The 25,350-nt window shown below is 30.8% G+C and overlaps 8 protein-coding genes across 8 annotated transcripts; 4 read left to right on the forward strand and 4 right to left on the reverse strand.

Moving 5' to 3' along the window:
- Nucleotides 1-2,071: 2,071 nt before the first annotated feature.
- On the reverse strand, nt 2,072-2,934 carry OCT59_020126 (uncharacterized protein; the record flags this gene model as incomplete). Its single annotated transcript, XM_066148966.1, has 4 exons — nt 2,072-2,182; nt 2,266-2,622; nt 2,705-2,837; nt 2,912-2,934. 4 exons carry the CDS (start codon nt 2,932-2,934, stop codon nt 2,072-2,074), a joined length of 624 nt encoding a protein of 207 aa, XP_065989922.1.
- Nucleotides 2,935-3,232: 298 nt separating this feature from the next.
- OCT59_020127 (uncharacterized protein) lies at nt 3,233-3,707 on the reverse strand (the record flags this gene model as incomplete). The annotated part of the gene is made up of 3 exons (XM_066148967.1): nt 3,233-3,291; nt 3,397-3,477; nt 3,590-3,707. 3 exons carry the CDS (start codon nt 3,705-3,707, stop codon nt 3,233-3,235), a joined length of 258 nt encoding a protein of 85 aa, XP_065989923.1.
- A 5,187-nt stretch (nt 3,708-8,894) lies between these two features.
- OCT59_020128 (uncharacterized protein) lies at nt 8,895-9,230 on the forward strand (the record flags this gene model as incomplete). Its single annotated transcript, XM_066148968.1, has 1 exon — nt 8,895-9,230. One exon carries the CDS (start codon nt 8,895-8,897, stop codon nt 9,228-9,230), a length of 336 nt encoding a protein of 111 aa, XP_065989924.1.
- Nucleotides 9,231-9,312: 82 nt separating this feature from the next.
- OCT59_020129 (uncharacterized protein) lies at nt 9,313-9,612 on the forward strand (the record flags this gene model as incomplete). The annotated part of the gene is made up of 1 exon (XM_066148969.1): nt 9,313-9,612. One exon carries the CDS (start codon nt 9,313-9,315, stop codon nt 9,610-9,612), a length of 300 nt encoding a protein of 99 aa, XP_065989925.1.
- A 4,941-nt stretch (nt 9,613-14,553) lies between these two features.
- On the reverse strand, nt 14,554-15,396 carry OCT59_020130 (uncharacterized protein; the record flags this gene model as incomplete). The annotated part of the gene is made up of 1 exon (XM_066148970.1): nt 14,554-15,396. One exon carries the CDS (start codon nt 15,394-15,396, stop codon nt 14,554-14,556), a length of 843 nt encoding a protein of 280 aa, XP_065989926.1.
- Nucleotides 15,397-16,773: 1,377 nt separating this feature from the next.
- On the forward strand, nt 16,774-17,944 carry OCT59_020131 (uncharacterized protein; the record flags this gene model as incomplete). Its single annotated transcript, XM_066148971.1, has 5 exons — nt 16,774-16,918; nt 16,996-17,168; nt 17,234-17,407; nt 17,482-17,835; nt 17,906-17,944. The coding sequence occupies 5 exons, from the start codon at nt 16,774-16,776 to the stop codon at nt 17,942-17,944; spliced, it is 885 nt and encodes a 294-aa protein (XP_065989927.1).
- A 4,773-nt stretch (nt 17,945-22,717) lies between these two features.
- OCT59_020132 (uncharacterized protein) lies at nt 22,718-23,416 on the reverse strand (the record flags this gene model as incomplete). The annotated part of the gene is made up of 2 exons (XM_066148972.1): nt 22,718-22,875; nt 22,951-23,416. 2 exons carry the CDS (start codon nt 23,414-23,416, stop codon nt 22,718-22,720), a joined length of 624 nt encoding a protein of 207 aa, XP_065989928.1.
- A 728-nt stretch (nt 23,417-24,144) lies between these two features.
- On the forward strand, nt 24,145-24,566 carry OCT59_020133 (uncharacterized protein; the record flags this gene model as incomplete). Its single annotated transcript, XM_066148973.1, has 2 exons — nt 24,145-24,221; nt 24,293-24,566. 2 exons carry the CDS (start codon nt 24,145-24,147, stop codon nt 24,564-24,566), a joined length of 351 nt encoding a protein of 116 aa, XP_065989929.1.
- Between the last annotated feature and the right edge of the window lie 784 nt (nt 24,567-25,350).

Raw genomic sequence — 25,350 nt, forward strand, 5'->3', positions numbered from 1 at the left:
AGAACTATTATTATTGATAAATAAATAAATCAAGCGGTCATAATCAAATTATATTATATATCATTATTTATGCTTTAGAAAATCGAATTAAATGAACCAAAGAAACCATAATTAAATTTGGTTTGTAGATTTTACATTCGATAATTTACAATTATAACAAAATTTTTTTTTTTAGCTAAAGTTGATTCAACACGGATAAAATATTATCAAAAATGTTGGTATGTACATATCTGGTGAACTGATTAATTATGAACATTCGAAAATCATAAGTAATAACTAATATATACTGTATATTATAAAACCAATCATGAAACACACACGTTTCAAATGATTACGAAACGTCTAAATGAGAATGGGTCAAGCGAGGTTTTATAATAATAATACTGCAATAATAAAAGAACTAATTTTAGAATTTTTTTAAAAATAAATTTTATAATAGACCATATTCATTTTAAAATCAATATCGAAGAATAATAGTTCTCGAGTTTGAATCCAATTTAGAGCATATAACGTCATAATATAACACGAAAGATTCAAAAAATGTTTGATTTGATATCTTTTTTTAGATTTATTCACTTAAAATACAATCACATATATTAAATATTTCTATTTCTCGATTTTTTTTGTTTTTCATAATTATCGTAATAGATATTTATAACGGAAAATGAAACACGTTTCAAGTATCGTATTATTCACTTTTTAGTTATTATATAAATAGGGTTAAACGTTTGAGTACATATTATCAAGAACTATTAATTGTACAAATACGCAAATAAGTGTCCATTGTGGCCACATTTAACAATAATTGATATCCGTGTATATACAGTATATGTAAAATTATGGGGGTTAAAATATAAATAGATTTAGGTTAACCTTTTGTTACCAAAATCACATGACAATTTCACGGGTCCCGATCCGGATTACGACGTAAGGGAATTTTTGTCTGAAATCTGTGCCAGGTTACGCCGAGTTCGGTGACAAATAACAGGTGACAAATAAGTTTTGGACCACAAAAAAAAAAAAAAATTTTTGTCCCTCAGATAAATAGTGTTTTTGGAACTCGGGCTTGCACGTGATCATGTGACGCTAAATGACGCTAAACATCACCCCTTACTCTAAAGCTAGTATATTCGGCACAGATTTCAGACCAGCTTTTCGTCATTTTGTAAATGATCGACTGAATAATTAGTATTGTATTGCTAGCCCGTGATGAATCACGTTTGCCACCTAACAATCTTTATTAATAATAACAAAATAACCTATTAATATCCCAAGTTCATGCTTGGTTCTACTAAAAAAATTAAATAAAACATTATCCTATATTCTAAACTTCCTATTCCATTAATAAAATCCCAAATTCTTCGAACTTCAATAGTTCCCCTAAGTAAACATTATTTCGTATTGTAACTTCAATGCAGTCATTAATAAAATACTATCGGAACAATAAAAACATTATTAAATATTTCTAATTTTTCCACTTACTAATATTTATCGATTATTTCCCAATATGCTATTAAAATACTAGTACGCCTCTTTTTAATTTCAAAATTCACTCATTTTATATTTTTTAAGTTCCCATGTAGTCCTGTATTCTTAATTGATATTCCGGGATAACTTACTTTGCTAACAACTTAAATTTTTTTAAATGTATTGTACAGTCAACATCAGGAGTTAAAACAAGGCGTGGATCTGCAAAATTTTACGTCTTTAAAAAATTACGCAAATTCACACCACCTACGGGGGTATACGGGTGTACAAAAATAGTGAATAACCTTAATAATAAGAATTTTCGCATTTTTTTTAAAATAAAATTTTACGTATCTTTTTATCAATGAGAATTTATATATGTTTTCAATAATAAAGATTCACGTATTTTTTCAATAATAAAAATTTTCGCGCTTCTTTTAAAATAAAATTTTCATATTTTTTCAATAATAAAAACTTTCGCATTTTTTAATAATGAAATTTTTTGCATTTATTTAATAATAAATTTTACATCTTTTCGTTGCATTTCTTTACTAATAAAATTTATATTCTATTACAAACAATTATGAATTGAACAGTAAAATAACTACTCAAATAATCTCGCGTCATCATCATCTTCAGAAATTTCTTCAACATTATCATTATAATTTGTCATTTCTCTTGATCCTTCCTGAATTTCCGACTTTTGGAAATGTATCTTCATTTAATAATACCTACCAAAGTAACAAATTAATGATAATCCTGATCATCATTTCTATAGATTTAAATTATAAAACATACCAAGAAAATAGATGATCGTTGCTTAATGGCATCTTCTGTGCATCTTATTTCGTCACTATGTGGATTTAAAACAATACAACAGACGGCAATTGCAAATGAAATTATTGAAGGTGTTAAACAATTTTCTTTGGATTCTTTTGGCATTGCCTTCATAATAATTCCATTAATTACGAAAAGTCCAGTATTGTCTACTTTCCACAAATTCGCGTATGCTTCTGTAACACAGAGACTTTTTTTCCAATCAGTAATTTTCGCACCTGAATTTGTTTTAATTTCTGGAATATTGCATGTTTTAAAAAGTGTAGCTCTTATTTCTTTTGCGAGTATACCTCGACGATTTTTCATCTTGTCGAGACACTAGTATATTATCAAATAAACAACAAGATTAATATTCATAAAAATTATTATATTAAAGACTTTAAAAATAAATGACACTTACGATAGGCATAAATTCAGAGTAAAATCGAGAATCCCAACGATGTCTTCCAATATCATTAATATATCCCTTAGACCCTTTTTCAATATATACCTCAAAATGTTCCTTGAATAATTCTGGAGTGGGGTAAGGATTTCTTTTGTATTTCTTTAGTAATCGTAACAATACCTTTCTGTTAAAAAAAGTTCAAATGTTGTCAAAAATATTTACAAATCTAGGACTAAAAACAACATTTACTTTAAAAAAAGCGGGTGATAAGGATTCTTCACGTAAAAGTATTTGTTTCAAGTCTCTTTTCTTGTTTCAATCAGTTTTTCCATAAAACTTTATTTTGATTGTTTAATTTTTCAAGAAACTTCATGGGAATTATATAGTATTCTTCCTTTTCACTTTCTATTTAAGTGGAAAATGTAAACCTTAAAAATATACATTCAAATTTTGGAAGTACGCACCAGTAGTTTTTTTAGCTTTTGGCATTAAATTATCAGTATCATTTTTTCTATATTTTCTTGGAGTTTCTGATTCATTCTCCTAGGATCCATCACTACTATCTTCTTCCTCCTCATTGGTAACCTTTTCTTTATCAGGAACTTCATTAAGGGGTTGTTAAAGAAATGAAATTAATATGCAAAAATAATTAGCATTTTATAGTACACAAATTAATTATATATCTATATATATAAAATTGATTTTACCATGAATTTGTTGATCGTGAATTTCATGGTTTTGAAGACTTTCTTGATCTTGACTATTTCTTTCAGGATTATCCTGATGAACTTTTCAATAATTGTGAGAAAGTTTATTACTTAGTTCCACTAGCCACAGTTTTAATAATTCTTTGTTTATTTTGCAGTAAAGAAATTATCATTAATAAAAAATTTTAAATACCATCATTAAATTGCCTTTGACTTCTAAGACTTCTAAGAGGTACACGAGTAGTTTGAGTTTTTGAATTGGTTTTTCTTCCCTTTCCTCTTTTTTTACTAGATCTTTCCATATCTGCCATGATTATTTTTAATAGTTGTATTGTAAAAAAAGGTTATTAAATGAAAAAGAGAGAATTGAATAGTGATGAAAAGAAGATTTAAAATAACTTTACTGTATTTATATGATCATGAGTTTATTAATAGCTTACTAATAAGTTTAATTGAAGCATATTTTATACGTCATTTTGACCTCATTTTGCATCTCTGTGTAACCCTTAACTTATTTTAATTTGTATACTGTATAATAATTTTATGAATATGATTGCTAAAGTTCACCGGTATATATGGCCATCATATGTCAAATATGTATCAATAATATAATAGATATTTAATTTTATAATGATTATATATGAAAATATATTAAAGACAGAGTAATAATAACAAAATAATAAAATAGTCATGTGTCAATAATAATAAAATAATGCAACGATTGTATTATAAAAATATTTTGATTTTTCTTGTCTTTTTCGTTAATTAATTTGTGCTTCAGGGAATTTGCGAATTCTGATAATGAATCAAAGGAGACCTACAAAGTAAAAGATGAAGTTGCCGTAATTGACAACTTTTCACAAGAGTTCTGAAATAAAAAGTCCTACAAAAGAAAATAGAAAAATATTAATAAAAAGCGGTATTTTAATAAAATTTTGAAACTTTTTTTTCGGAACTCACTTGAGAATCCAGTACCCACAATGAACTGAAGTTAATTTCCCTACAAAAAGGGAAACCCGTTAAAAAAAAACTTTTTACTTTATAGTTTATAACATCTTTTTTCGAAACTCAAGTATTTGGGATTCAAAAAGGAAAAAAAAGGGAAAAAAAGCTATAAAAACTTTTTTTATAGTTTCAAATTCCTTTTTAAAAACTCACTTGGGAAGCCACATTAGAGCTAATTTCCCTAAAAAAAAAAAGAAAATGATAAAAATGTCTTTTGTATGAAATTTTGAGTTCCTTTTTTTTCAAAACTTACTACTAAATAGGATTTCAGTTTCCAAGCCGAAGCTGATTTCCCTACAATAATGGAAAAAAGAAAACTTTTTAAAGTTTCAAATTTCTGTTAGTATGACGTCCAGAGTAAAATAAATGCCTACAAGCAGTCAACTTGACATCAATAAAACTTTCGAGTTGCAGAAGGATCTGGTAATGAAAATAATCATTCCCACTCTATTCAAAGGTTAGATACCAATACGTATCTGGTTAGTGAAGGTGTGCTTCTTTGGAACTTACCTGTTCTGTGCTGCTGCATATCCAGACGTTTCTAAAATAAGAAAACCTGAACTGATTTCTCACTGAAATCCTATATGTCCAAGCCATTTAAAATAAAAAAAAGAAAAAAGAAATTAGTAATTATTTTTTAAAAGACGAAATAAAAATTTTTTTAAAAAATAATACACTCACCAAACTTCCACGTTCAGAGAACCAAAAAGCTGCCTAGAGAAGAAAAGAAATGAAATATTAATAATTGTTTCAAGAGGCAGGCTAAAAACATTCCTTTTTACCAAGAATTTTCAAAAAATACTGAAATTTATGTTTGTCTAAAAGAAAAAAAAAGTGAAGGAAAGGAAAAGTACGAGAGAGAGAGAGATAAGAGAAAAATGAAAGAGATTACAAAATTGAAGGAAAGGTGAGAATGAGAGTTTAAACTTTTTTTTAAACTTTTAAACTTTAGACTTTTTGTTTAAAAAAGTATCATTAATATTAAATTACATAATACATGTGATAATTTAATATAAATATAGTCCTATTTTTTCGATAAACATATTTCTTATAAAAATTTTTTTCATTCCTTTATAATAATGTAGAAACTATTGCGTAGTTCATATAATTATTACAGCAATTAAATAACATTTAGTCCTTATATTAAACTAATTTTATCTATCTAAAAGAAACTGGGCTATCTATGACTATGCATATGTTACTATTTAATGCATCTTCTTGTTTTTTCCTTCCCCTTTCTTTTTCTCAACAATAAAATACTTTTCACCTTCTTTTATACTTACTTTTTCCACCTCTGGTATCTTTTCCTAAGGATTATTTTTTAATAAAGTTCAAGTATTTCTTGTGAAACTTCCTTTGCTGCTAAGTATACTGGAACCTTATTATACAAGACTAAAGCCTGCGTCTGATAATACCCTAGATTCTTTGCTTAATTTCTTGGTATTTTGCATATAAATAGTGAAAATTAACGTGCAAATTCATCATCTCTTTTTTTTTAAAAAAAAATTGTTTCCATATAGCTCTTTGTGTGGATAATTGTAATCCCCTCTTCTCCTTTAAGTCTATACTCCTCCCTTCACTATTTCTACTTTTAAGGTTTTCTTTTTATATAGATTCATACTCTTTGATGTTTAAATTGCTTTTTATTCTTATACCTAATTTTTTTAACATTCTCTTTAATCTTAATGGTGTATCGTAATATATTAAATCGCCAATTCTTGATCTTCATCAGGAAATTTTTTAAGGGGTATATGCCGATGAAAAACTCATGTGATATATATCAATAATAATCACACTCATCGAGTAATTTCGATATTGTTAAATAGTGATAAATATCATTGTCTAATTTTAACCCAATGTCGTCGGGCTGGTAGTGTGTCTCGCTGCGCTCACCCCACCTCGGCCTCACAGCCTCGCAGTACTTACATCCCCCTCCGTGGGGTGGGGAATCCCTATATATCTGAAACAATATGAAACAAGATCTGAAACATAACAATATAAGCAAAAAAGGATAAAATAAGGGAAAAGAGAGGAAAATAAGAGAGAATCAGAGAGGGTGTTTCAATGTTTCAGATGTTTCGGCAATTTTGGTAAAAGTCAGGTGAGGACAACCCCCCAGAAAAAGTTTTGATTTTACCCCCAGATCCGAAACTTCTGAAACATCTGAAACAGATTCAGAATTCCATTCATTTTCTTATTGGAGGCAGTAAGATAGCAAACTGAGTAAACAGATAGGTTAATAACCCCTAGAAGGAATGTAGAACCACAGGAGAATAATCGGGTAGGAGCGTGGATCTTTGGAAAAAATATATTCGGCAATTGAAAATTAGGTAACTATAAATTAGTACTCGATTTGATAGAACAAAAAATGACCACTCAAGCTCAAGTTATCCCCAAGTTCGGTGAACAAACGAAAGCCTTCAGTATCAATGAGCTTAAACAGTTTATTGTCGCTGCAAAGAGTATGAGTGATCTCGATCAAGCCAAGAGGTATCTTTGCAGTTATTTCATTCCCTGTGCAGATCCTCATGGGGTTTTCTGGTGGGACCCGGATAGTAAAAGTTTGAAACACGTTATTGATAAAAATATTGGTAAACTTATCCGTCCAATCACGAAGGCATTCTACACACAACCTGAACAAGGACCCTCTCAAAAGACCGAGTTCAACATCTACAAGTGGTTTATGGTCGAGAATACCGATGTATGTAATGCAACCTGTGATCCCCATAAACAGCGAATCTTCAGATCCTTAACTGGCCAACTCTATCTAAATATCTTCCCAGGATTCCTCCACGTCTTACGTCTGATATCCACCTTTGAGTCTACAATTCACCTTGCGGTTAAATTTATCATCTCTCACATTCAGGAAATCTGGTGTTCGGGTGATTGGAATCTCACTGAGTATATCATCAAATGGTTAGCCGGTGTGGCAGCTGGAAGGAAAATGTACTTGATTCTCTACCTAAAATCTGGACAGGGTTGGGGCAAAGGTATTATAACAGATTTCATTCAGCGCAGCGTCCTAGGCACTCAACTCGTTTATAAGACCAGCGATCCTCAGACGATTCTTGGAAGTTTCAATGGGCAATTACAGGGTAAGGTTCTTCTTCTTCTCGAGGAAATGCCCACAGAAAAAAGCCAGTGGAATTCTCTGTATCGCTCTTTGAAAGATAAAGTAACGAGTGATATAATGGAAATCCATGAAAAATACAAGACGCCAACACATTACAAGAACTTTATGTCAACTATTGTCCTTACTAACGAAAATGCTCTTAGAGTAGAGAATGACGATAGGCGCACAGTGTTCTTGGACGTGTCACCATCCCGCAAGGGAGACCTCAACTACTTCAAAAAACTCGGTGATGCTATGAAATACCCAGGTGCCAGTGAGGCATTCTATGCTTATTTGAGAGCCATCGCGAATGCTTACCCGGACTTCAATGGAAATCCGCCACCCATGACAACATCCAAACAGGAACATATCATCTCGACTCTTCCACCACTATTCCAATTTATAAAGGACACATACTTCGTAGTGAAAAATTATATGACCGACCTACCTGTTCAAGAATTTTATAGGGTATATACTTCATATTGCGAAACTTATTGCATTTCACCCCTATCAAAAATAAACGCTTCTAGAATCCTATCAAATGAGTTGGGTATAAATAGCAAAGTAGTACGCAAGGGTGGAAAAATACCATGGGTTTACAGCATATCCAGGGAGGACCTCTACAAGAAGTTCTTCGGCAAAAACTGGATTTACAAAACAGACGAGATAGACATAGAAGGAATTGATATAGAGACTTCTAAGAAACCCGCATCAGACCCCAAAGCCTTGGAGAAGTTCTTGGCAAATATATATAATCTAGCTAACAATCCACAAGACGTACAAGAGAAATCCGCTGAGGAAAAACCCGCACCTGTAATTCGCAAGACTCCTCCACCGCTTCCACCCAAGCCTGGCCACTTAAAAGAACGTCTACAAGAGTTAAGGGAAGAAAAACCGTCTGCCCCGAGCTAGATGACTATGATGTCTTAGACGACTTGTTATCAGACTCAGATTCTACAACCGCAAACCCAGTTCCTGAAAAACCATCTGCTCCCGAGCCAGATAACTATGACATCTTAGACGACTTATTATCAGACTCGGATTCTACAACCGTGGACCCAACTCCTGAACAACAACCCGAGTCTCCCACAAAATCTTCTGCATCTGTCACTAAGCCTGACCCAGAACTGGCTCCTGAAGAGCAATTTATCCCAGAACCTGATACAGAACCAGAAGTCGACCAGGATCCTGAACCAAAGGAAGGCACTCGAACGCACTGGGCTTGGCAAGAAAGACACCGATGAGATCGCAAACCGTGGGTTAAAAATTCAAAGGACCAGGTCTTCAATGATCTCTACAATACAGGTAAGGATTTATGGGCTAAGTACCAAGACGCATCAGACGACTATGACTGGGAAATACTCACGTTTGAAGTAGAGGAATGCCCACAACATGTATTGAGGACAAGTACCAGTACTATCTTAGGGAAGTAGTAGACCGCTTCAAGGATTGGATCAAATATAATGGATACTTATCTAAAACACCTAGCCGTAAAGAACTCACGGATTTAATAAGAGTATACAAGGATAATCGTGATGCTGAAATTATCCTCACCCCCTCTGGTTATGAAACTATGAGGGCAGATAAGGGTAAAGCGCGAGAGATCCCTGAGGAACGTCTAAAGACTAATATGGAATGTGAATGGGAAGCCGCCAATGGAATTGTCAACGACTGGGATGAAGAGGATACTGAAGGCGCTATCAACGACTTATTGTAAGCGCTATTCGAGATTATTTCTTTTTTTCGTATATATATAGAAAGATATTATTTATAGTTGAAGACAAATCATATACATAAAAATGCAATACTCAAGAATCGCCCGCACTTTACCAACACGATCTGACATCAAGAAACTTCAGTATTCCGGTGCCCGCTTTTCCAGAGGAGCTATCGCCAGACTCGGTCAGACTCTCCAGGCGCGACTTCCAGATAGAAAGTTCCAGATCCTACTCCCCTATGAAAACTGGAAACCTGGTGGATGGACATCAGGAAACCAACCAGCCAGCCTCTTTTCACTATTAGACCATTATGATGAAGCACAACTACCGCCCTATAAAAAATATGCACACTGTTTATATACTGTATATTCATATCTTTGATACTGTTCGCAATTTTATATACTGCACATCAGTATTATGTATACTGTTCGCAAAATGCCAATAATAAAAAATGTAACAAAGTATACAGTAAATAGACTGTATGATATGGTATTTTAATTTTATACATTTGTAATGTATATTGTATAAATATCTTTCTACTGTATATCGGTATTTTGTATACTGTTTGCAAAATATGGATACGGTATATTAAATTCATACATCTATAACGTATCATTCATTTCTGCTATAGATACGGTATATTAAATCATACGTTTATAACAATATATTAAAATCTTTATATTCTACTACTTGATCTACCATTGCGCGAACTTTTCTTGCTATTGTTCGAAGTAGTCATCAGCAAATTTAATCGGGCATAATATTACGTAAGTTACGATGTCCGTAAATTTATGGAGTAAACATACGTAAGTTTACAGGTATCGTAAACTTCCAGAATATTATAGCATATACTTTTGCAAATTTTACGTACCATAATCGTTGCGGAATATTACACTCGAAATCCTTCGAAAATTTACATACCAGAATCGTTACGAAATATTACGCTCGAAATCCTTCGAAAATTTACGTACCGTAATCATTGCAAAATATTACGCTCAAAATCCTTCGAAAATTTACGTACCGGAATCGTTACAAAATATTACACTCGAAATCCTTCGAAAATTTACGTACCGTAATCGTTGCGAAATATTACGCTCAAAATCCTTCAAAAATTTATGTACCGGAATCGTTACAAAATATTACGCTCGAAATCCTTCGCAAGTTTTACGTACCGGAATCGTTATGAAATATTACGCTCGAAATCCTATGAAAATGTACGTACCGGAATCATTACGAAATATTACGCTCGAAATCCTTCGCACCTAGAGTTTCAAACCAGATTTATTTTTAAATCTGGATTAGATATGAATAAACTGGATGCTTTCGGATTTTTCAAAAAGGTTGGGACACTTAGCAAAATTTAAAGAACTCGGAAATATTCGGTAAAGTTAAAATTATACGCTAATTCTGCGGCTTATATGAAAAGTGTTATGCTCAGTTATACATGCGCCATGTTGTGCGCATAAATCGGGTATAGTTCATGATAATCTTAATCTTTGAATCTTACCTGTCTTTACTAATAAAAAAATTTTTTTTCAGCGAGACTTTTCCCAATTTAACATCTAAAAAGCTTTCTGCAAGATATAAAGAACGTTTTTGTTAATGCTCCTACATGAAGATGTACACAGTTCACTTAAAAGAACATGGAATTGCATCACCACGTAAAATTCCGTTACCTAATGCAACACGGTGGAATTCTTAGTTTCGACTGATTTTTTATGCTAAAGATTATATGAAGCTGAATTGCGAGTTAATACCAGAAATGAAAAAAATAGCGAAAATTCATGCTATTTTACAAGATAATCAACAAAGGGGTAATTACCATCAGGGTAGTAATTACTACCATTTTTCATTTTATTTCACCTTTTTCAAAAGAATTTGTTCATACTCTCGATTTTTTTCAACAAAAAAATTCGCCTATTTTCCCCTTTATTGACCACGACTTCAGCATCTTGATTCTTACTTACAGCTAATTTTTTGTTAATTTAGTTTTTTTTTCATATTTTTTGCTTTATTAAGCTAATTAACCAACAAAATATCACCAATAAACAAAATCAAAATACTAGTTTATTACAAACATATTTTATAAATTTTATCACAACAAAAAATCATCGTCCCTGGTACGTATATGTGATATCTGCTTCAAATTTTACTGAATAACTACATATGTATACTTTTTTAGTATTCGCATCAGGATTTAATCAGATTTATCAAAAAATTTGCCGACGGGCTTTAATTTATTGGTTTTTATATTTTATGTTTATTTTACTGAAAATTTTTGGATACTTTTAAAATATATCGTGTTTTTCTGCGGTTTCGATCTTTGTTTCACGTACCATTTTAGACCCTGATCGATATTTGTTTCACGTACTATTTTAGACCCTGATCGATATTTGTTTCACGTACTATTTTAGACTCTAATCCACATACATTGATATTGGTTCCACATAGGTACATTTATAATAACCCGAGTATGATTAATACTTTTTCTTAGATTTTTTTTATATCCACATATGTACAGTCAACTCTCTTTATAGTCACACATTTGGGACAGTCCATATTTGGTGATTATAAAGAGATGTGACTATATAAAAAATTTCTTATATTAGTATATCATAATTCCGGCCAAAAATTAACATAATTTTGGCCAAAATTATATTTAAAATTTATTGTATCGTAACTCCTCCAATATTAATCGTAGAGAGATGATCTTACCGCCATTCGATTCGTGTTGATGAGACGGTTCTAATGGTATAAAATACATCGAAATCCAATCACTAGATTAATTTCCGAAATTAAAAAAATATTAATGGTTTTTGTGTAATAACTCTTCCAATATTGATCCTAGAGAGACGATCTTACTACCATTCGATTCGTCTTGATGCGACGAATCTAATGGTATAAAATACATCGAAATCCAATCACTAGATCAATTTCCGAAATTAAAAAATATTAAATAGTTTTTAAGTAGTAACTCCGTCAATATTGATCATAGAGAGATGAGCTTACCACCATTCGATTCGTCTTGATGAGGCGATTCCAACGAGCTATTAATCGTCTTTTTACTGTGCAAACAGTCTTATGACTATATCTTTTATTATTATTTTAAGTTTCGAAAATATAATCGAACAATATTACAAAAATAAGAAAATAAACAAAAAAATAAAAAGAGTAGCTTCACGACTCATACAAGTAAAGAAATCTAAACTAAAATAAATTAAAGCAAAGAAAAACTAAACTATTACAGAATCGCATACCCCAACTTTACCCGAAGGCCAGTGTGAATCAACTATCCAACATCCAAAAATCCAGTCCGTTACCAGAAAGAGACCCTAAGAGGTTGAACTGTTAAGCGGCGCAGAAAATCCAAGTGCGAGATCCATGATCCACCCTGAATTATAGAAGAGGATATCCAAGAAATCCAGGAATCCTGAGAAACTGTCGCCAAAGAAGAGTTGTGTTTTTGTGGAGAAATAGCAATAGAAGAAGATGTTGTAGAAGGGCCACGTAATTTGAAAGCAGCTGAGATACCCTGCGACTCTTCCCAAGCATGGAAAAGTTTTTCACTAGCAAGCTAGTCGAATTAATCTTTAACTGAAGTTTTATGTGTAAATTCTGGCTGACATAAAATGTTGTAAAAATTTGTAATTCAATAAGGTAAATTCATCAATCGCTAAAGCGCTGTATGTAAATTTCCGATACAGAATGATAAAATTTGTATTCATAGAGAGAAGGGAAATAGGAAAGCTTAAAATAAGCATGAAAGAAGTGAAAGAGGAGAATAAGGAAAAGAAAATAAAAGAGAGTAATTATAATTAAAAGGAACCAGCGCAATTAGCGCATTAAAAAAATAGGATGAACAAAATCAGCAGGTAAAACCCACTGTGATCGAAAATCAGAAGGAACAGGATAAGGATGTGAATCAAACCAAGGTACACAAACATCCAATAATATTAAGATATCACTAGGTTTAACACGACCTAGTTTGAAAGAAAAGCGTGTATCACTATTCCAAAAATGTGAAAATGTCGAAGAGGAGGCCGATTTGGTGATAACAGATTGGATGGCATCTCGAAGATACTTTTTCGATACCGATGAAGTGTTGTGCTTGGAAATTATTAACCAGAGGAAGTTGTGAGAAGGTACATAAATAGAAGCACTATTCGAGAGTATCCTTCGAACCATATCAATAATGGAACGACTAAAGCCAAGAGTTTTGAAATCTTGATAATCAATAGCAGGGCAGTTTGGACCAACAAAAGGACCAGAGGTGGGTTTGTCAGTAATAAAATGACTTCCAACTACAGAAGAGGGATTCAAAACCACTTTTTGGATAGAACCTGTAAATTTAGAAGATACAAACGCAACTGAAGAGTGATGTGAACATTCTTTCAAACAGAAGGAAACGTCAGGACGCGAGGATACAAGATTACGTATATTCTGAACAATTGAGTAATCAGTAGTAGACATAGTCAAATTATAAGAGGTAGGAGGAATGACTATAGCAGGATCCTTGGTGGCTATCCACATAGAAGAATCGAGAAGATCAGGGTGAACAACATGTCGTGAAAATTTGCTCCGATCTGATAAAAGGTCTTTATGGCGTACTTGACGGGCAAGTTGTTTCTTCGTAGGGTGGGAGATGGATTCGTGATCAGAATATGTGATAAGGGTTCGTGCAGAAAGTGAACCATTATCGTCCTCAAGAACATGGTGAAAAGCATAAGATTTGCGGTAGGAAAGTCCTAGGCGTCGGGAAGTTACATCTTTATAAAAGCCATCAGCGTGTCTTTTAGACACACGGTTACAAGGTAAGGTGAAAGGAGGAGAAGGAGGAGGGGGAGGTGTATGAACAAGTTTTTTGTCATGAATATGACAAGCATGACGAAATTGAGACATAACATAGGCAGCAGGAGTCTTGCAAAACGGGCAACCAAAATAAAGGCCAAGGTAAAAGCAAGATTGATGATATCGAAATTGAATAAAAGTACGAGTACGTCTATTATTACGATGAGAAGATGACCAACGAGTGAGGGAAGTAACATGTTGTGTTAATAAAAGCTAGCGTAACCTATTAAAATATTTTCGTCGAGCATGAGAGGGAATACGGTTTTGTCGGTAAAAGAAAAAGGTTAAAAATTTAGATAGAATAAATTTTAAGTTAGGAGAAGGACGATCAGATGTAAATTGAAATGGATCAATAGTTGAAAGAAGAGGAGAATTGGTATGAATCGAATAACAATTATCCGAATCAGGAGTGGGGTCCAAAAGGAAGTAACAGTTGCCTCGTCGAATAGAATATAAACGGTTAGAGCCAACATTTCAAGCAGGACGTATCCGTCCATCCAAGATGGTACGTATTGTAAAAATGTAAGGTGAACACCGCATGTGATCAAGAGGGAGGGCTGAAGTAGGAGTTGCAGGAAAAATATCTGCTGGAGTACTATTTAAAGAAAGGACCGGAGGAGGAACGTTATTGTCATACTCTACAGTATCTACAAGAGCTGAAATTTGAGGAGTAATGAAAGAGGAGTCTAGGAATTCATTTTGGAAGGTAATTTCAGGTTCGGAAGAACGTAATAAAGGTGGAACCAATAAACGTATTGTAGAAGGGGATAAAACCAGACGCGTAAAAGACAATTTTGTCTTAATTTTCTGTGCGCGTTTAAAAGATGCAGGGGAAATCATAGAAGATACGCGTTTACAAAGAAATTTAGGAGTACGCCGTGAAGGACGTAAACGATTGGTGCGTCGTGTAGAGGGGGTACATAAATCTAAGATGATATTGGGATCAGCCTCGTATTTAGAAGCCCAAATAGTTAATGGAAGAGGAGGTAGATCATCATTTATTGAATCATCATGTGATGGATAATCGTCAACAGGGGGGAAAGCGAAATCCTTTTTTGAATCCGCAGTAGACGAAAGAGAGTCCAAACGCAAGTGTAAAAGGCATTTTTGTTCAGAAAGAGAGTCGTCTAGTAGCCGGAGAGGGCCAAAAGCGAGGTAAGCACGTGACTTGGCGGAAGAGTTGTCAGGAAGAGAGTTGTAACGAGCAAAAAGAGTTTCTTGTTTAAGGGCGCACTTAGCGCAAAGGTCCTCAACTTCGCGAAGTTTGGAAAGAACTTCATCCCAACTCAAGGTTGAGAAGTCGTGAGAAGAGGCCATAGGCCAGAATAAGAATAGAAAAGATAAAAATAAAAGAAAAAGTAATAAAAAACTTTGAAAAAAAATTTTTTATTTTTATGTAAATAATGTCATGAGGGCAACGGGAGAGAGTTAGTTTAGTTTTTTTTAATCGTCTTTTTACAATCACTAGGTACCGAGATATTTAGCAAAATGTTAAATGGCGCAGTAAACGTAAATCAAGGAATATAATAATGCCGATGCTTAACATTTTGTTAAATAACTTATTAGCCAGTGATCGTAAAAGGATAAAACTACCACCATTCGATTCGTCTCAGTGAGACGATTCTAATAAGCTATGGTACATCTTTGTACGATTATTAGATGCCAAGTTATTTAATATATTCTTTATATAACTGTGATTATAAACAGTTCTTTTTAATATAAGATTTTTGAGGATAGGTGTGATAGTGACTATAGATAGATTGTGACTATATAGGATAGATTTTAATAATAAAGTGTTTTGAACATTCAACTGGTGTGACTATATAGTAGAATGTGACTATAACGGGAGTGACTATAGAGGGAGTTGACTGTAGACCCAAATCCACGTGTTCTTCTCCACATACATCGATATTGGTTCCACGTAGGTACATTTATAATAACCCGAGTATGATTAATGTAGACCCAAATCCACGTGTCCTTCTCCACATACATCGATTTGATTCCACGTAGGTACAAAAAATTTGCTGACGGGCTTTAATTTATTGGTTTTTATATATTATGTTTATTTTACTGAAAATTTTTGGATACTTTTTAAATATATCATATTTTTCTGGGGTTTCGATCTTTGTTCCACGTACCATTTTAGACCCTGATCGATATTTGTTCCACGTACTATTTTAGACCCTGATCCACATACATTGATATTGGTTCCACGTATGCACATTTAATAACTTCTGGGTATGATTTATACTTCTTCTTAGATTTTTTTATATCCACATATATATTTAATAATTCGTAACCATTAGTATTGATTGAGCTCAGGGGATTTGTTTTTATTTTTTATATTGGCATTAACAGGTCGCAGGAAAAATGAAAATTTTCGTATATTTTCAAAATTTATTGTTTTTTCTGACTTTTACAGTACTATTTTAGTCCCTGATCCACGTATGTACATTCATAATAATTCATAACCATTAAATAATATTAAGCTTTTTCACATACATCGATATTGGTTCCACGTGGATACATTTATAGCAACTTCTAAGTTTTTCCTAATTTAGATTTTTTTATATTCACGTATGTACATTTAATATTCATAAATACCGTAAAATAAAGACTTGCTCAATATTTTTTTTCGTGAGGATTCTTACCTTATAAATTTTATAATTCTCTATTATCATCAACATTACAAACATGTCCGGAGATAGATCAGAATTTCGAAATAAAATTCAAAAACTTCTATCGGCGGGTGAAGAAACATCAAACAAACGCCGAGGTATTGAAAGTAGTATGAGTAGCACGAGTAGCATGAGTGAAAATAGCTATGAAGTTTTTAATGGTATGCAAATATTTGAATATTATCGTTTTTTAAAATTATGATAATTTATATTTTATAACAAAAATTTATTTTATTAGAACAACTCATAAAACTCAACAAAAAGGTTGATAATATGATAGAACAAAATAAACAGTTCAACATTAAATTAATCGAGGAGAACGTAAAAACCAATAAACATTTGGAATTTTTATGCAATAGAATGAAGGAGATGGTCGAATCTGATAATTCCGGTGATAATAACTTCATAAAGGTTAGTCTAGCTTTTTTAAATTTTAAAGTCATATACATATTATAACTCAAATTATATTTCTTTAGATCATAATAAAAGATGTTGCCAAAGCAACATTTAATATAAGTATATACCCTACCAAAGAAGAATTACGAGAAGCAACTAAGGAATTTCTCAAAATTCGACATCAAGACTTTTACAACAAATTCACTACTAAAACGCAGTGGATTTCATATTTTAACAACAAAATTTGTCCAGAAGTAAATTTTTTATATTTAATATTTACGTTTTAGAAAACTAATAAATAATAATAATCTTTTTTTTTTAATAAAAGCTTCTATCAAAACAAAGATCCCTACGAAGTTGCTTGACAACTAAAGCTAGAGATGCTTTATTCAGCTATTTTGGAGAAGTAATTTTGCCACCCATCAATACTAACACTTCATCAGCAGGGATAATTGAATGGAAAAATCATCCTGCAGTGGCTGAATGTTACAATAAACTTTTTAATCAAAATGGAAGTTTTGGCATGCTTATGCGAATACTTGAAAGAGTATTCGCTGGAGAATATCCATCTTCTTTGCATCTCACCTTCGTAACAGCCACGTTCGCAGTATTATTGGACTCAAAGTCTAAAACAATACAAACAAATGAAAATACAATGAAAAATAAAATAGAATATTATATGGTAAATTTCATAATTTTGAACTTAAATTGTAATAATGGTATCTATTTATTAACTAATTTATAACGGTCAGAATTTATTAGATGATGATAGAACAGACGGCAAAAACTAAAAAATATATTGATTCCGTAAGTAAAAAAATTCTTCTTTTTCGATAATATTATATCCTTTTTCCTTTAAAGGTTCTGACTAATTAATATAATTCTTTTCTATATTACTAAATTTAACAAGTGTGCATGTTTTTCAATTTTGAATGGGGGAGGTGCTGATAGAAATATGTTTTTTTTAAAGTAAAGGGCTTAGCAAGAATTTTATATATAAAAATTTGCAAATTTTTTGTAACAAACCAAATAAAATTTTCAATTCAATAATAAATTTAAGGCAAATTTGACTTTTTACTTCATGTGCCGATCTCTGGAAATAATCGAAATATGATCGGCTTTTATCAGCCGATCATTTATCCAATTCTAGTAAAATTTTATTCAATTCGGCTGATCTGGGACCAAAGATTTTTAAAGAAAACTTCAATAAAATAAAAACAATAAAATAAAAACGTATTTTGTGGTGAAAAAACATATTTTTTATTAATTATGTGCAAAAAAAAAGATCAAAGTAACAAATTTTTGTGAATCGGCTGATCTTAATAAGATTCATGGCCATATGATAAATAATTTTATATGTAAATATGGCCATTTTTACTGAAGGAAATAAAAATTTGTGTATAAATACGGTCATTTTTACCAAAGGCAATAGCAAGTAAATAATTCAAATCCTATACAAATACCTTAAAATGATACCCCAGGAATGCCCATATTGCTCAAGAACATTTTTCTCCAAATCTGGATATACTCAACATGTTAAACATTGTGTTCCTCCTGTAATTGTTAGTGATAGTGAATCGGATCTCGTAACTAATATTAATATGTTTATTTAAAGCAATTGATTAAACAATGGTAAGAAAATTTCGAGCGAATTTTTCTTGCCATTGTTCAAAGTATACAATTGTTTATTTTTAAAGCAATTGATTAAACAATGGCAAGAAAAGTTCGCTCGAAATTTTCTTGCCATTGTTCAAAGTATACAATTGTTTTTTTTTCAAAGTAATTGATTAAACAATAGCAAGAAAAATTCGCTCGAACATTTCTTGCCATTGTTTAACTCAAGTCTATTGTTTTTTTTTAAAGCAATCGATTAAACAATGGCAAGAAAAATTCGCGCGAATTTTTCTTGCTATTGTTCGAAGTATATCATTGTTTATTTTTAAAGCAATTGATTAAACAATGGCAAGAAAATTTCGCTCGAACTTTTCTTGCCATTGTTCAAAGTATACCATTGTTTTTTTTTTCAAAGTAGTTGATTAAACAATGGCAAGAAAAATTCGCTCGAACATTTCTTGCCATTGTTTAACTCAAGTCTATTATTGTTTTTTTTTAAAGCAATTGATTAAACAATGGCAAGAAAAATTCGCGCGAACTTTTCTTGCTATTGTTCGAAGCATACCATTGTTTTTTTTTAAAGCAATCGATTAAACAATGACAAGAAAAATTCGCGCGAACTTTTCTTGCTATTGTTTAAAGTATACCATTGTTTTTTTTAAAGCAATTGATTAAACAATGGTAAGAAAAATTCGCTTGAACTTTTCTTCTTGCTATTGTTCAAAGTATATCATTGTTTTTTTTTAAAGCAATTGATTAAACAATGGCAAGAAAAGTTCGCGCGAACTTTTCTTGCCATTGTTCAAAGTATACCATTGTTTATTTTTAAAGCAATTGATTAAACAATGACAAAGAAATATTTATTGAATAAATAAAACATAAATTTGTTAACAAGATATCCATTATCTCAATTAATTTAACGAAATTTGGCCAAAAACCAAAATTTTTACTATTATCAGACACGCAAATTTAATGATTACATATTTATATCTGTGTACCCGCCGTAACATATACCTATATGTATAAAATCATAACATTTAACCGTAGTACCAATCATATGTATGTTTATCGCAACTGGTTCAATTACGTCAAAAAAATTATTATTTTACGACAAAAAAAAATTTGAAATTATCGTTTATTTATTATAAAACCAATATAAAGATTTATTGAACTCGAAAATATTAGCGATTGAAACTTAATTTTCCTTAAATTTAGGCCTTTATAAAGTTAAAAGTAAATTGACATTCCCGATCATCAAAATAAATAAAAATTTACGAAAACTTTATTCTTATAAAGATGAAAAAATGTTATTTTATTATCAGCTTGCAGTTATTACCAGTTTGCATATTTGTCTATTATATAATAATTTTTTTTATCATACACTTCAAAAAATCCAACAGTTCTATCAATACCAATTACTTCCACATATTGTAGAGGACCGAAGCAATCAAAAAATTTTAAATTTCCAATATTTTTCTCCAATTTTTTGATTTTTCGAATATATGCAAACATTCGTTCTTGATTTTGCATATTATGGAGCATGAAATATTCAACTTGTCCAAAAGTCTTCTCTTCTTGTTCATCAATAGTTAAGTTAATCTATAATAAAATTTTCTGTTTAATATTTGAATGATATTTATAATAATTATAAAATCTAATTATCAATTTCTTACAGCGACACAATAATCATTTCGACTACTATCATTTTCTTTTTTCCACCATTTAGAAGATACAATATTGCCATCTTTTGTACGAAGTTTCCCATACTTCATATAACTTTCTTCAATGTCCTAAATAATAAATAATGATATTACATCTGTAAAAGTATTCAAAAATAAATAAATATACAATGCAAAGTAGTTATAATTAAAAATTACTCTAATATCCCTGGCGTTTTTTTGGAATATAGCTGCATAGCATTGCTTTAATTTTATAGCCTCATTTTTTGTTAGTTTACAATTAACACACGGAGAATAAAATTCATACTGATTATCATATACAATACTAGACTTTACCCTATGCGATGGCCATGTTTTTTCCTTTTCTTTGAAATTGGAAAAAACTTTTTCATCATACGTTGGTAAAAATTGTAGATACTTAAACCTTTCTTGCAGCAACACATTATTAATTAAATTCACATATGGAAGTTTTCGAGAGCTAATAAGTGGAATTAACATTCCACAATACCTTTCCATCGGAAATTGCCAAAATCCACGACAAGGACCAAGATCTTCAATACAATCTCCTATATGCAGAGAGTAATGAAAAGAAATTAAATACACCGGCAATCTTTCTCCTTCTAACCCGTATGAACTATTATTATAAAAAGACATGTTAATTAATGTATAAAATATTATTATATAATTCCATAAAGATGATACCTTGCATAATGATTATAAAATTGTATCAATAAATTTCAGATTTTATCTAGATCTTCAAAATCTATTCGAGGTTGAATACATAACTGAACAGCTTCAACAAAATTTGACCATCCTAAGAAGTAACTATTATTTTAAATTATTTAAATAAGCTTTCCTATATTATCAATTTTTTTACAATTAACTCTTTTTATTTATTATTACCTTTGTATGTGGCAGCCTTCCTTTTAATAATGGTAAAGAAAATAAAATAATCCAATTTGCCCATTCCACAGCTTTAAACCCAGCCGAATGTTTAATGATATTGCGTGGAGGACGTCCAATATCAGATGGCATATTAGATCTATTTTTTTCCATGATTTCACCAATTTCAATCCATGTTTTAGAACTTATTGTATAATTATTTGAATTCTGTTCATCATTTTTTGGATAGAATTTTCCTATCCAATGTCAAAACATGTGAGGTGCAATGTTTTCGAAAAAAAGGTGCATTATATCTACTGGAAATGAACGCGGAAATTTTATAGAAGATAACTCAAATAATATACTCTTTCCTTTAATTCCTAATTTTTTTTTATTAAACAAGAATTTTAAAAATTCAGAAAATATATTAATCAATTTCACTATGAGTTTATTTAAAATATTGAACTAACCGCAGTTACGTATATAAGTTTCTCTACGATCTCCTTTCAGATGTTCTATTTGATTTATGCTAGTCAGCATCTCATCATGTGTTCGAATTGGTAATCGTATAGGATCAATATTTTGTTGTAATGGATAATATACATGTCTATTCATTTCATTTAAAGTTCCTCGAAGGTTACAGAATCTGCAACCTGAATATGAATTATGTCCCGTTAAATATAAAATTTTTGAAAGAGCAGGAAGATCTCCAGTCCAAGCTAATATGTGAGCACGTAAAGTAAAATATTTTTTTTTGTTTCCATCATAACATAATATCCCATCTGTAAATACAAAAATATGATTAATAAATATTATATTAATTATTATTTTTCATATTTTTTAATATACCTTGTAACATTTTCATCTCTTGAATTAATGGATAGAGAAATGAATTAAAATCTTGAGGTTGTTTTGGCCCTGGGATTATTAATGTTACCATTAAATTTTCTTTTTTTACCCTTAATTCTTGAGGCAAATTATTATTTATAAAAAGAAATACCCAACAGTCATCAGTTTTTTGTCGAAATATTTGATAACCGTCACAAGATGCAGTAAATGCAACATCTCTAGGATTGGGAAAATATGCATCATTTAATAACTCTTTATAAATCAGCCCATCAAAAATATCACCTATGTCCCTATGAACAAGATCTCCTATATTATTAGTATAGTTATGCCTATATAATAATTCTTTGGATCTTTTAGAGTTTTTAAATTGAAGCTTTAAATGCTCAATTATAGAGACAAAAGGTAAATTTTTTCTTGATTTACCATTACTATAATATCGGTCCTCTTTACAAAATTTACACTTTCTTTCATTTTCTAAAACTCCTACGAACGCACAACATGAATTGACACACATATCGTATATTTTTGGTTCAATTCCTACTATCGAACCAAGTATTTTTTTATTTTATTTAAGCTCATTTTATTTCTATTGAAAGCTTTATATATATTATTAAATGCAGCTTCAGAAAAATTAAAATTTGATTTCACATATAAAAGCCTTAATCCTTCAAGCAATTCATCAGAAATAATTGTATTATCTAAAAAATTTATCATTATTGTTAATAAATAGTTAATGTATTTAAATACTATTAATAATTTATTTTGGAATTCACCTTCTTCATTATCAGCATTAGAATTTATGTTATCAGATTCTGATTCATTTTGAGAATCAGAAATTGAATCATCATTTTCATAATAATAATAATGATCATTTTCATAATTATTAGTTTTCTCATTTTCTTCATTTTGGAAACTAAAATCATCATTAGTTTCTTCTGGAATTTCTTCATTATCACACATTTCCATATATGATCGTTCATTTTCTTCTTCATTATCACTTGTCACCATAAATGATCGTTCATTTTCTTCATACAAGTCTTCTTCACGTAAGTTTTCTTCGTATAAATTTTCCTCTTCAGAATGATAAAAATTTTCTTCAGGATGAAGTCTTTGGTATTCATCTTCTAGAGCTTGTGCCTCTTTTTCTTCTAATAAATGTCGAGCTACTGTTGTTCTATGAAGTACTCTTCCCTTACCATTTGATAAATTTAAACAATGTTTACATTCACACTTAGGCATAATTTCAATTAGGAAAAAAATATATTTATTTAATGGTTTTTTAATTTAATAAAGTTTATTATATGTATTTGGAGAGTTTTATCACATATAATTTGTTAGTACTTTCTTTGAATTTGCTTTCTTTATATATATATTCGAGAGTTTGGTATATTATCCCGACACTTTAAAATCTAAATCCCGACATTTCATAAGCCTGACACTTAATAAGCTCGAAATACAAATATCGAAATGAAAATCTTGAAATTTATTATAACTGATTTCATAATGTACGGGACTTAGCAAATTTTAAAGAACTCGAAAATATTCGGTAATATTCGGTAAAGCTCAAAATAAACTCTAAAATTAACGTATAACATAATTATATTATATAGTATATACAATTATACTTTATACTACGCCATCATATATATGTGTATATATGTCCTGTGTTATATATCTTTTCTACAATAACCTGACTAGCCGAGTAACCCGAGTACCCGACAATCCCGACAATAAATGATGGGCTGAAATCTGTTCTTTTAAAGTGTTTGTGCCCCTATGATCGCTACATATAGGCAGGTCATGTTTCACATTGTTTCACGTATCTGTTTACACGGGGGATGTATGTGATTTTAATTTATCACCTGATGTTAATAAACCCCAGTCATCATAAAAATCCATGTATTTTTCCTACTTTTTTCTCTTTAACATTTATACGTTTACGATACGTTCGATACTTTTACGTGACTATGAGCAATAATAATGATCTCCAAGAACAATTGGACCTTATCAAGAAACAAAATGAAGCTTTATTGGAAAAAATAAAGTATGTGTATGAAAAATAAGGATTTTTATGCAACTCTTCATAAATTTTATTAAAAAAAAATTTATTTTCAGTTCTCTGGATAGTACTTTTTCGTTTCCCACAACAATAACAAGTTATAATAGACCTTCTACAGCGTTAAGTTTCCAAAGGCCTTCCTCCACAGCGAGTATGCGAAGACCCTCCACGTCATTCACAGTGAGTACGCAAAGACCCTCCACATCGTCGTCCATAACTTCTGTTGCTGTAAGCCCTTCCACATCATTCACAGCGAGTATGCGAAGAGCCTCCACGTCATCGTCCATAACTTCTGTTGTTGTAAGCCCTTATTATTATTACTGTATTTAATTATTTAAGTTATTTATTTATTTTTTAAATATATCATTAAAAGGCACATAGTTTTATACAAAAGCCAAAAAAGAAGTATATTTCAAAAGCTGATATGTTAAACACGTTAAATATTTCGAATGAAGTGTATACAACATGTGCACTGGTCGAAATCATTTCTTTCGGCATTAATACCTTTCGTCAAAAGTTCGTCATTGTCGTCACGTGATTCGTCACACATTCGGCTAATTACAAAATTCAGAAAAATTTCAGCATAAATCAACTGGTCGATTTTTGGTCAATTTTTGGTTGAGCTGTAACATAAAAAAAAACCATAAATCGACCAATACTTCTTTTTTATCGATTTTTATTAATAACAACGATCGACTTAAAACTTTTTTGACAATTTTTAACCGATTTTTTAATTAATTTTAATTAATATCAATAAATAATAATGACATATAAGTAAAATAAGAAAACACTGAAGTTAAAGATTCGTCAAATTTTATTGTAAATCAATTTATTCGTATTATTTATTATTAAATAATCAATTCCATAAAATTCGTTAAACAATTATTGTAAAGAAAAATTCTGTAGCTTTTAGTAAATTACTGAATGTGAAACTTGCGATTTAATGGATTTATCGCTAAATATTCAGTTGCGTTGCGGTTAGAAGAAATTTTATATTTAGCGGGCACAAATCGGCAAAGAATGTTGTGTACTGGAATAATACAATCCCTACTTTCAGGAAAAAAATCTGTTTTCCATAATTCAACATTGCATGTTTCCGTTTCTTCAGTATCAT

This window comes from Rhizophagus irregularis, chromosome 3 (assembly GCF_026210795.1).
Source record: "Rhizophagus irregularis chromosome 3, complete sequence".
Taxonomy (NCBI): domain Eukaryota; kingdom Fungi; phylum Glomeromycota; class Glomeromycetes; order Glomerales; family Glomeraceae; genus Rhizophagus; species Rhizophagus irregularis.